Raw genomic sequence first — 11,709 nt, 5'->3', positions numbered from 1 at the left:
TGCTATTTGACCATTGGATTTCCTTCATTTAACCTTTAACTCAGACTATGTATGGTCTTCGGCAGAATTATAGCTATGTATGGCTCATTTAATCAGATCAAAAAATAAAGAAATCAAAAAGGAAAAAAATCAAAAACCTCTTTCTGCAACAATAGAAACAGGGGTGAAGTCGAATCCGGTGATTGCGCTCGTCGTCCGTCGTCCGCCGTACTGAGGTGAAGTCGAGCTCGAGTCCAGTACTCCAGTCGTTCAGTCGTCCGTCGTCGTCGTCGTCCAGTCATCCAATACTCACAGGTGTCTCCACTGGCCGTCGTCGTGGTGGATCGTAGAGACGTAGACAACTCCGGCCGCACTGTGTTCACGAGAAACCGATAACAAAGCTCTGATGTTCCAGTCGTCAGTCGTTCGTCATTGGGAGAGAAGAAGAGAGGAAGTGAGAGAATGGTTTGGCAAGTTAGGGTTTGAAGTTTGAAATGAAGGATTGTGATTTGGGAATGGGCCAAAATCGAATGGCCGAGAATGATCAATTGAGTGAAATTTTAATTATTTTTTAATATCTGTTTTTTTGATAGTAAAAAAAGAGATACGTGTTTAAAACGCGTTTAAAACTTCAAATATCCCCGTTTCCGTTTTTTACCGACTTTCTGTGGACAGTTCAGCAAACGGCGTTTAAAACGTAAAAAAAAAAAAGGGTTCGGCGTTTAAAACGCGTTTTAAACGCGAATAAACTAACATAGGTTCAGAGTCTAAAACCCTAACTAAGGGAGTGAGAGTTTTTGTAATTTGGCGCGAGGCGAGACCGTTCTTCACTTCGCCTTCCTGCTGCTAATGTGCAGTGTATTTTATAAACGCAGCTAATATTCGATTCTTTTCTATCTTCACCTATTCTTTGGATCATTAGTTTTTCCAAAATCACTAGCCATTTGAAATCCTGGACAGAGAAGATGCATGGGTTCTGGATCAATGGCCGTAACCAGGAAAGCCCTGGAGTTTTTTGCTCAACTACGAAGAAGCAACAAATTCCCAGATTCATGGACCTGTAACAAGTTGCTCCACCAGCTTATCGCCTCCAACTGCGGTGATCTCTCGCTGAAGATACTGTTAGATTTGCTCTCCAGAGGGTACCATCCTCACCTCTCTTCCTGCAATTCTATTATTGGGTTTTTCTGTAAGTTGGGTAATCTGAAATCGGCTGAAGATTTCTTGAAATGGATGTTTAGAATCCGTTGTAGGCCTGATATTGTTAGTTATAACTCTTTGATTGATGGGTATTGTCGGGTTGGGAATTTGCTGGGAGCTTCTTCAATTATGAGTCGGATTCGCGGTGGCAGATGTAAGCTTGATCTGATTACGTTTAATATTCTGATTAATGGGTTCTGTAAGCGTGGAATGAAAAGAGAAGCTTTGGTGTATCTTGGTTTGATGTGGAAATGTTACTTGCCAAATGTGGTTACCTATAGTACATTTATTGATATGTTCTGTAAAATGGGAAATTTGAATATGGGTTATGCAGTGTTTACAGATATGATGAGTGCCGGAATGCCTCCCAATTTAGTGACTTTTACTTGTTTGATTGATGGGTATTGCAAGGCTGGTAATCTGACAGTTGCTTTCGAGTTGTATGATAAAATGTTGGAGTCTTCACTCTCTCCTAATGTTGTAACTTATGCTGCCTTAATTGATGGTCTTTGTAAGCAAGAGATGTGTGAAAGAGCTGACCAATTGTTCATGAAAATGTTGGAGGATGGGGTTCAACCCAATCCAGTGGTTTACACTTCGATGATAGATGGGCACTTCAAGAAAGGGAATATGGACTCAGCCATGAAATATCTGACCTGCATGCATAACCAAGGGATCAGACTTGATATAGTGGCATATGGGGCAGTAATTTGGGGCTTATGCGGTAAAGGTCATCTGGATAGTGCACAGGAGACCATGGAAGAGATAGAGAGGAGGGGACTGAAACCAGACAAGAAGATTTTTACCACCCTTATAGATGCCCATTTCAAAGCTAAGAATATGAAAACAGCTTTGGATGTGTACAGGGAAATGTTGGATAGAGGGTTTGAAGCTGATGTGGTAACTCTCTCAACATTGATGGATGGGCTCTGTAAGAATGGGCTTTTGCAAGAGGCAAGAGGCTATTTCTGCAAAGCAAAGGCAAACGAGATTGCATACACTGTACTCATTGATGGATTGTGCAAGGAAGGAAATTTACATGAAGCTGAGATGTTGTTTAGGGAGATGCAAGAGGCGGGTTTCCTTCCAGATAAATATAGTTACACTTCTTGGATTGCTGAGCTCTGCAAGCAAGGGAATTTGGTAGAGGCATTTAGGGTGAAGAATGTCATGGTTCATGGTGGAACTGACCCTGATCTATTCACTTTTAGCTCCATGATTTGGGGCTTGGCTAATAAAGGACTCATGATCGAGGCAAAAGAGATGTTCGATGATATGTTGAAAAGGGGCATCAATCCTGACTCTGCAGTTTATGACGTTCTGATCAGAGGCTACCTCAAGCAGAACAACACTGCTGCAGTTGATAATTTATGTGACGAGATGAGGAAGAGAGGATTACTCATAAGAGGTGCAGCACATGGAGATGAGTAATTTCGCACCTGCAAAATTGGAACTGTGGAAAGAACTTGTGCATTTCAACCTGGGGCATTTTGAGTTGTCTCTGATGGACTATTTTCTTCATTTAAGAAGAGATTGAGTCTGTGTTGAATTTCAGAGATGTTACATTCCGTGGTGATATTATGAACTGATGCTTAATGTTGCTCACTTTATCTTATTTTTATTTTAAGCAGTTCCATCATCCTTAATTATGTAATGGTTTTTTCTGCAGATATGGGTGGGACCTTCAGTTTCAACTAATCCTACCTTCCTCCAATTGCATATTGTTTTGCGCAAGGATGAGGTGAGCCTCAAGACTCTCTCTCAAGTTCATGTATCATATATGTCATTTCTATGATCTATGAAGCATAAAGCTAAATATCTAATATTGATGTGAAATTAGAGAAGTAATTGGAATTTGGTGATTGTTGTATTCAAAACCCTTTCTTTCCTTGATCATTAGATATTTCTTAGACATTGGCCTATCATGTGCCTTCACTTGTGTATTTCTTTGTAATTTTGTTTTAGGCAGGGTAGTCTTTCATGAAATTTCTTTTCAGAGAAAGCATTTGTACACTTCAGGGTGGATGTATAAAGTTCAATCTTAGTAGTCCTAAAATCTTCATAATTATGGTCTTTGACATTCTTACAGAATTGTCACTTTACCCCGTTTTGTCCCTTTTTGCTCAAACAATAGTCTTTTTATGTATAATTTTATAGGATATAAGAATAAATCTGGAAAGGTTTCAGCATATTTAGGAGACACAGTGCTTTGTGTCAAACAATCTGCCAAAGCATTTCAGTTTTACAATCTTAACAATCTCTCATGATATATAATTCAGAAGTGATTATGCTGTGCGACATTAATATGAAAAGTAACCAAACTGTTTATTTTCTTTCTTATTCACCATTTAAGAGCATGGAAAATTAATTTGATCAATTCTGTGTAACTGATGAAATAAAACCTACAATTAATCAGAAGGTTCAATTTCATGCGATTTTCCTGGAGATGTATTGACCTTCTTTCTCAGTTGGATCCCTACTGTATATTTTCTACTAATCCTGTCAAATGGGACCTATATGCTCCAATGGCATATTTTTGTCAGATACTTTTACTTCTTGTATTAACTAAGGGCTTGTATACTACAAAACAGGACTATTTAGATTTCCTAATGCTATGATTTAAGTGAAAAAATTTCCGACGTGGTTTTTAAAAAACAATCTCCTTGATGCACATACCTAGTTTTGCCATGTGGAAGTGACAAATTTGACTGCTGGATATTTAGGAAATGGTCTGAAAGATTTTAAGGCCATACCCTCCCGTGTGTGTCCAGGAACCCCCATTGGAATCACATATACCCTCTTAGTAGTCCTAGAGTTTTCAATTCCTTATTTTACCACTTGGCAAACTTGGATTGGTCTAAAAATTTGGCATGTTAGCTGGGACCTTGGGATCTACCTGTATATAAAATATCAGTCAATCTGACCTTCCACATGGCAGATCTAGGGCCATTAAGGAGACTCTTTCTTTAATGCCTGTGTAGTCAAACAAGGCCACGTACTGATACAAGTTACAAATGGTTGCCACTCAAATACTTGCTTAACGTGGTTATAGAACTTTTTCCACCAGATTCCAAAATTTCTGAAGAAAAACATGTCGAAAGGGAATATTTACTTCACTTATATGTTTTGGAATACCAGACATCTTTGGTGCCCCAAAAGGCCAAAAATCGGTGAGGGGAATCTTACCGTCTTCTCTGGTAAGATAAATTTGAAACACTACAATGCGGATAGCCTATGGCCCCATCTACAATGTTATTATTTTCTGTTTTGCTATCGAAAGTTTATACATTTAATATTTTACATTCAATTTTAACTTCCAGTCAGATTAGAGCCTTACTGAGTTACTGACTTCAATTTTTAGGCCGTTTAGTTGGGCTTATGTGAGTAACATAAGAATAGCTTAAAACATTACTTTTCAATTAACATCTTATAGACAATCATTACTTAGGAGATATAGTTCAGTTACCTGTATAGGATTATGAGTTTTTTTTTTTTTTTTTTTTTTTGGGTGGAAATTATAAATAGTTGCCTTGGCACTTTTTGGTTTATATATATCAATTGTATTATTATTATTATTATTTTGTGAATGCAATCATTCCTTGGAGCTTTGATGTTCACACTCCAAATCAAAACTGATTGGAGTAGGCGCTTCCCACTCCCCAGTGCAAAAAAGGGGGAGAAACCAATAATTGATTTGATACTTTAGATGCCAATCAGTTTTCGTTGAGTTCCCATTTCTTGCACAAATTATCCAATCTTCTGTAGCCGCATGGGTTAGGTTGATCAAAGAACTGTCCCAATGCCGTATAAAAATGCCTAGGCAATGGATGCCTGGCCTCTTCTATGCTCCTACTCGAATAATTATTCTGCAAGTTTGGTATTTCTGATTTGGTGCTGTCCATTTTGCTGAAATCTTCAAGTTTTTTTGTATCTTGAGAATCAGAAGCTAAAGATTTTAAATGTAAGCCAGATAACAAGTAATTGATGAATGATGACCGTAAAAATTTGAAATATGCACAGTAAATGAAAAAACAGGAAATAGTGTAGTGTCTACGTACATAATCCATACAATAGATATGGCATGGTGGTTGTTGATATTAGGCAACATATAACCTGAGGACTATGATTGCATAGCATTGCATTTGGGTTTTTTTTTTTTTTTTTTTTTTTTTAGCGTGTGGCCTTGTGTGCAACGGTAAGCCTTTCCCGCAGCCAAAAAAGTGTTCTTGGCATCTGTTTGTATTACGTCTTCACCTTTCCTTATATCTTAGTCTATTCTCCTTCTTGTACTTACTCCCTGTCTTTCATTGTAGTCATCCTATCTTGCTGGCAACATCTGGCCTGATTTTCATGGCCCTTTGCTTTGTTTGAACCTGAAGAGGGGGTTGATATAACTGCAAATATAGTTCATTCAGGGCTATGATGACCAATCTTTTTCAGTATCACAGCTTCATTAATGCTAAATCGATTTGGCTTTTTCATTTGCATATTTATTTATGTTGAGTTTCCTCTATATATTGTTGGTGTGCGGAAAAAAGTAGCTGATTTGCTTTAATTCATTCCTGCGCATGCCATAACATTATGCGATGATTAGTTTAGAAGTTCAGCTTTCATATCTGTAATTTTTAGTTCTTTCATATGCTTTAGAATGTATAGTCATTCTGAAAAATTGTCTCATTCATGAAGCTCTTGGTGTCCTGTACTTCGATGTTGGTTCTATATTTGGTTTTGCCACAGGAACCTTGTCTATTGCCAGCTTATTAATTGCTTTTATGTCACCCGTTACCGATATGTATATTACCTGGTAGGAGTTTTATGCTAATATTTTGATTCATCTATTGATTTCACGCAGGCATTGTTTCTATGCTTGGAAAGTTTATACTTACAAAAGTTACCAGGTACTTTACTGAAACCATGTAGCTGATTCCCCTATACATCGGGTTGCTCGGGCATGTCTGCGGCACTTGTGTTTTCTTAAATTGTCTATCACAGTCAGAACTTAAACCTCCATTGGTTATTTGGCTTTGCTGCAGGCTTGCTATGTGAATGCTTTGCAGAAAGTAAACTAGCCATCCCAACTCACAAGCTAAAGATGTACAATTGACAAAGAAGCTATAGGAATTCAGAATGAGTTTGATCAATTGATGCTCATTGGTCCACTTATAATTGGATGAGGAGAATCATGTGGGTCTTACATCTGATTTTTAAAGCATGGCCTAGTCCTTCTCTAAGAATCTAACGACTCTGGTGGATAGGATTGCCAATGATAGTAGAGCTAGGTCTTAGTCCTCTAAATAGATTGTTGTTCATTATTTATGAGATTATTCTTCAATAAAAATTAAAATCAGGTTTTGTGTATATCTCTTATTAGATCTTCTTTCTTTTTCTTTTCTTGTTACCTTATTTATGCAGAGATTCTACAAGTTTATTGCAAACTCTCCTTGGCCAGTAAGGATGTAAATGGATAGTTGAAATCCGAATTCAAATTCGCATTCGTATTCGTTTAGGGGTATCTGTATCTGGTTGAAGGGTATCCGGAATAAAATCTGAATTATCTGAAAAATAATTATCTGATCCAATTAAATAATCAATTAATGATTTTTAGGGTTTTTGAAGTTTAAATAGGTTCTAGAGAATGAGGAGAAGAATTAAAACAACTTAGAAAGATGGATTAAGAGCAAGTTATATTCATTAGGGGGAGGAATGTCCGGATTACACAAGAGAGTAAGCGGATAGTTCAAAATCCGAATTCAATCCGCATCCATATTCGTTTTGGGGTATTAGAATTCACTCAAAAAATATTTGGATCCGAACACATCGGATTCAAATTCTATCTACATCCGATCCATTTACATCCCTCCTTGGACAGCACAGCCACAGTTTCATCCCCTCCAAAGTGGGACCCACCCAAAATGGGAATAAGATATCCTTCAAAATCCTCTAACGCATCAAAGCTATCACAATCTTTCCTTAACTCCCAACTAGAATGCAGATTTGCCCTTATTATCCTTGCCAGAATTGGAATTCAAAATAAGGAATTTGAACTCCACCAAGAACAGCTGGACCCTTAAATCAAGGGCTCTTCTTCCTCTGACAAGGTATTATGATCTTTACTCCCTCCTGTTTACCTGTCAGGCTGTCACCCTTTCATTTGTCAATTCCTCCAACCCCAATTTCTCCAAAATCTACTTGGATTTAAGAAGTAACAAATCATTCAAATATATGTCAACCGGATCTGTAGTCTCCCTCAGAATCTTCAACTCCCACTAAGGCTACTAAACGATTACCCACCTAATTCTCAGATCTACCATTTTTAAAGTAGAGGTAAACGAATATTCCCTGGCCGGAGGGATAGCCCTAAATGGATAAGGATACGAATCGAATTTGTATCTTCGACTATCCGTTTATATCCCTGACTTCTATAATCTAGACCTTTCTCCTCCCGACAAATACAATGCACTCTCAATCCATTTCTCTTTTAGCTCTCTTCCTCATCTTTTAGAAATCTCTCGAATCTTCACGAACCTCAAGATCATTAGTTATTTAACATTTATTTTTAATTGGATATCTATTTGAATCAGATAGTTATTTTCTGAATTATCCTAAGTAGTATTCAAATATGCTTTGACACGGGATGTGAATCGAATTTTATTTTTGACTATCTACTTACATCCCTATTTTAGAATGTATCAGAGTCGCTTGTACTTTCTTAAATTAGTCACCCAAATTATTGAGCCATATCTCTAAAACAATCAAATACAGTTCTGATACCATTAATGGAACTCTTGTATTCACTCAAAGACCGTGTCAAACTCAAACTCAGTCCGTTACAAAGCTAAGGATAAATACCTAAGATGGTGTTCTGTTGTAACAAAGACATCTGTAACCCTATATATTTGAGACTCTCTGTTCAAACTCTTCTCTCTTTTAATGGCAAAGCTCTCACCTATCTTTTATCTTCTTCTTGCCCTCCTGGTTGTCACCTCAGGTATGGTTCTCAAAACCTTATAATCTGATTTAATGGTGGAGCCCTAAACAAACTACCGGAAGGGTTTAGTGTTTATGCAGTTTTTGTATTGCTATTATCAGCATTCATTGAGAGAGAGAGAGAGAGAGAGAACCACTATATCTCCCTTATATAGTGGGAAAGGTTCTCTGAACCGACTGCTGAAGATATACTAGCAGTCTCTCTCTCTCTCTCTCTCTCTCTCCTACATACATCATTGTTGCACTCGCTATATCTCTTGCTCAGAGAACCGCTTCCTATTGTCAATTATTAGTATGAAACAAAATGGGTTAAAGAATGCTACCTCATAATGTATCCTACGCCCACACATATGGGGAAGTGGAGCTGGGGCATGGGCATCTTTGCACAACCTTCCACTTCTCCATGTGTGTGGACGTAGGGTACACTAGGAAGTAGCCTTCTTTTTCCCCAAATTTACATTGGCTAGATAGAATGGCCACAACATACTTGTCTTCCATACAACTTAATATATATATATATATATATAGGGAAAAGGCTGGGTATGCTGCCAGATGCTCAGATCATAGTGTTTAATTTTAATATGAAGTATGGTTGGTTGAAGGCTAAAGAAAGCTTTATTTATGTACTGTTTTTTAGTTGAGAAGATGGGGTCCGCGGATGATGCAAGGAACTGTGAATACAAACCTTTAGGGGACTGCAAAAGCGAAAGAGAATGCCAATTGCGGTGTACACCAAAGTACCCATCTAGCAAGGGGATTTGTGACACTTCATATTCCTTTGAAGTATGTTTATGCAAAATTTGCTGATGTATGTTTATGCAAAATTTGTTGATGGAGTGAATGATGCCTTTAAATGGAAGTAGTAGGGCTTATGTTATGTCCTCCTCATCTTAATACTCTAATAGATTAATAAGAGGACTATGATCATTTAATTTAATTGCTTCTTGTGCCAGTCATTGAGAAAGGATAAGTGATGATGAGCTAACTTTTTTATTTTGAGGAAATTTATACCCTCTTCCCTAGACTTTGTTCGAATGACAATTTAATATCCATTGTTTAAGCAATTAGGCCCAATCCTTGATTCTTTTTTCAATCGTGACAAAGACGGAACTTTATTGCTCATCAATATGACAAAAATTATAACCCTTAATACATGTAAGAAAAAAATTAAAGTTCCCCACGTGCTAAAGTAAGTAAATTTCACTTCAAAGTTCAAGCTACTCAATATTATATGTACTATGTTTGTCTAGCTTCTTATGGGATAGGTCTAAGCTAACGATGTTTAACATTAAGGATTGCCAATGCTACGATAGTGTAATTTCTTAAGGAAAAAAGTTGGGGCAGACAGTTGGCATGCCGCAAGCTAGTGCCCATTGTGTTTATCTCTTTCTGCTCCCTTTGAAATGATTCCCCTAATCCTCTTCTATGATGGGCTTGTCCAACATCCTATTGGTGCCACCCGCTAGCTTACACACATGGGCACTTTACCTATCCCTCTCTCGTTTATTTAATATTCTCTTAAACTTTGGAACCTTTGACTGATAAAGATTGCTAAGAGAGAAAGCAAGATTAGTAAAATGTTATGGAACTAACATAATTAATTACTGGGGGAGTTGTTACTTAAACCACTTGAATAAACACATCCCAAAGAGAAAGTCCTGTAAAATAGAGGTTGCTGAGGAAGGGGAAGCAAGGAAAATGCTAATATCCCATGGCAATGTTCGGAATTTTGAGTGAAATTTGTAAAAATATTAAAATTAAGCCTTTATCTGCTTGGAGGGATGAATTTTCAATTTCTAAGGCTTCGTTTTTCTCCGGCAAGCTGCTAGGGAAGCATTTATTCCCAAGCGATAGGGCTTGGAGTTCAGATTGATGCCTTAGTCCACTCCGAGATATAAATCTACCAATAATGGAAAAAGATATGCTCTGGAACCCCAACCACTTTCAATGTGAGATTAGGAAAATTTAAGGAATTGTTACATAAACCACTTGAGCAAACACCTCTCCAAAGAGAAGGCTTGTACCATGGAGGTTCTCAAGGGAAAAGCAATTCCCTTGAGAATTGCAAACACCTCTCCAAATTTTGAGTGAAATTTGTAAAAATATTAAAATATTTCACCTTCAATGTGAGATTAGGAAAATTTAAGGAATTGTTACATAAGCCACTTGAGCAAACACCTCTCCAAAGAGAAGGCTTGTACCATGGAGGTTCTCAGGAGAAAAGCAAAGAAAATTCTAGTATGCCAAGGTAATGTTTGAAATTTGGAGTTCAATCTCTAAAAAAGTAGAGAAATATTAGGTTTGCAAACCTTGGGCGATGGAGTGGTGAACTTCCCCACATGGTGATGGAAAATTTTGTTCTTTCTCTTTCGATTTGTAAAGATTGATGAGAGAGAAGATGATATTAGGATAACATATAAAGGAGACTAAATTATGTCTTCACCTCTTCATTTTCACTTAATCTATTCTCCTTAATTTACTTACTCACTCTCTGTCTTTCATTGTAGTCATCCTATCTTGCTACCAACATCTGACCTAATTTTCATGGCTCTTTACTTTGTTTGAACCTGAAGAAGGGTTGATATAACTGCAAATTTAGCTCATTTAGGGCTATGATGACCTCTCATGAGATTGTTGATAATTATTTGTGAGATTATACTTCAATAAAAATAAAAATCAGGTTTTGTTTATGTCTTTTAGATTTTCTTTCTTTTCCTTTTTAGTTTATTTATGCAGAAATTCTACAAGTTTATTCCAAACCTTTTCTAGACAGCAGAGCCTAACCTCATCTCCCTCCAAAGTGGGACCCACCCAAATCCTCTAATGCATCAAAGCAATCACCATCTTTCCTAACAAGTCCTAATTGGGATGCAACTTCTTATTTGAATTCCACCAGGAACAGCTGGACCCTTAAAATCAAGGGTTGTTCTTCCTTTGACAGCATCTTATGATCTTTATCCCCCTCCTGTTTCTCTGTCACTCCTTCATCTCTCAACTCTTTCAACCCTGATTCCTCCAAAATTTCCTTAGAATTAAGAAGTAAAAACCATTCAAATATGATCTGTCAACCTGATCTGTAATCTCCCTCAAAATCTTCCTCAAGTCCCATTAAGACAGCAAAGGATTACCCAGATCAGATGTGATAGGAACTAGATATTCCTTGACTGGATACAGATAGCACTAAATGAATAAGTTTGCGATTTGAATTCAAATTTACAACTATCCTTTGACATCCTTGACTTGTGTAATCTAGATCTTTCCCCTTCGAGCAGATACAGTTTGCTCTCTCAATCCATATCTCTCAAGAACCTCAAGATCAGTAGGTACTTCATTTTTATTATTAGTTAGATAGTTAGATATCTATCTGAATCGGATAATTATTTTCCAAATTATTCTATTTAGGATATGGATGCCAATCAAATTTAGATTTTCGATTATCCATTTACATCCCTATTTTAGAGTGTATGTCCCTTGTATTTTCCTAAGTTAGTCACCCAATTTATCGAGTCCATAGTACTTTGCTAAGTTAGTCACCAATTTATT

At 37.1% G+C, this 11,709-nt stretch overlaps 1 protein-coding gene and 1 long non-coding RNA gene across 3 annotated transcripts; both read left to right on the top strand.

The window, feature by feature from the left end:
- Positions 1 to 736: 736 nt before the first annotated feature.
- LOC122064504 (pentatricopeptide repeat-containing protein At2g01740) lies at positions 737 to 6,537 on the top strand. 2 transcript variants are annotated; one of them, XM_042628212.1, is made up of 5 exons: positions 737 to 837; positions 940 to 2,748; positions 2,849 to 2,920; positions 6,032 to 6,077; positions 6,213 to 6,537. In XM_042628212.1, the coding sequence occupies exons 1-2, from the start codon at positions 829 to 831 to the stop codon at positions 2,608 to 2,610; spliced, it is 1,680 nt and encodes a 559-aa protein (XP_042484146.1). In that variant the 5' UTR covers positions 737 to 828; the 3' UTR covers positions 2,611 to 2,748; positions 2,849 to 2,920; positions 6,032 to 6,077; positions 6,213 to 6,537. The 2 variants fall into 2 exon arrangements, with proteins under 2 accessions (XP_042484146.1, XP_042484145.1); XM_042628211.1 differs by having other exon boundaries at positions 940 to 2,751.
- A 1,454-nt stretch (positions 6,538 to 7,991) lies between these two features.
- LOC122064501 lies at positions 7,992 to 9,103 on the top strand. The gene is made up of 2 exons (XR_006135733.1): positions 7,992 to 8,167; positions 8,804 to 9,103. It is a non-coding gene; the product is annotated as an uncharacterized LOC122064501 (long non-coding RNA).
- Positions 9,104 to 11,709: the final 2,606 nt, after the last annotated feature.

The sequence above is a fragment of the Macadamia integrifolia genome, unplaced genomic scaffold, assembly GCF_013358625.1.
Source record: "Macadamia integrifolia cultivar HAES 741 unplaced genomic scaffold, SCU_Mint_v3 scaffold1674, whole genome shotgun sequence".
In the NCBI taxonomy this organism is placed as follows: Eukaryota; Viridiplantae; Streptophyta; class Magnoliopsida; order Proteales; family Proteaceae; genus Macadamia; species Macadamia integrifolia.
Note: the sequence above shows the minus strand (reverse complement) of the source record. Positions and strands in the feature narration are given on the sequence as shown.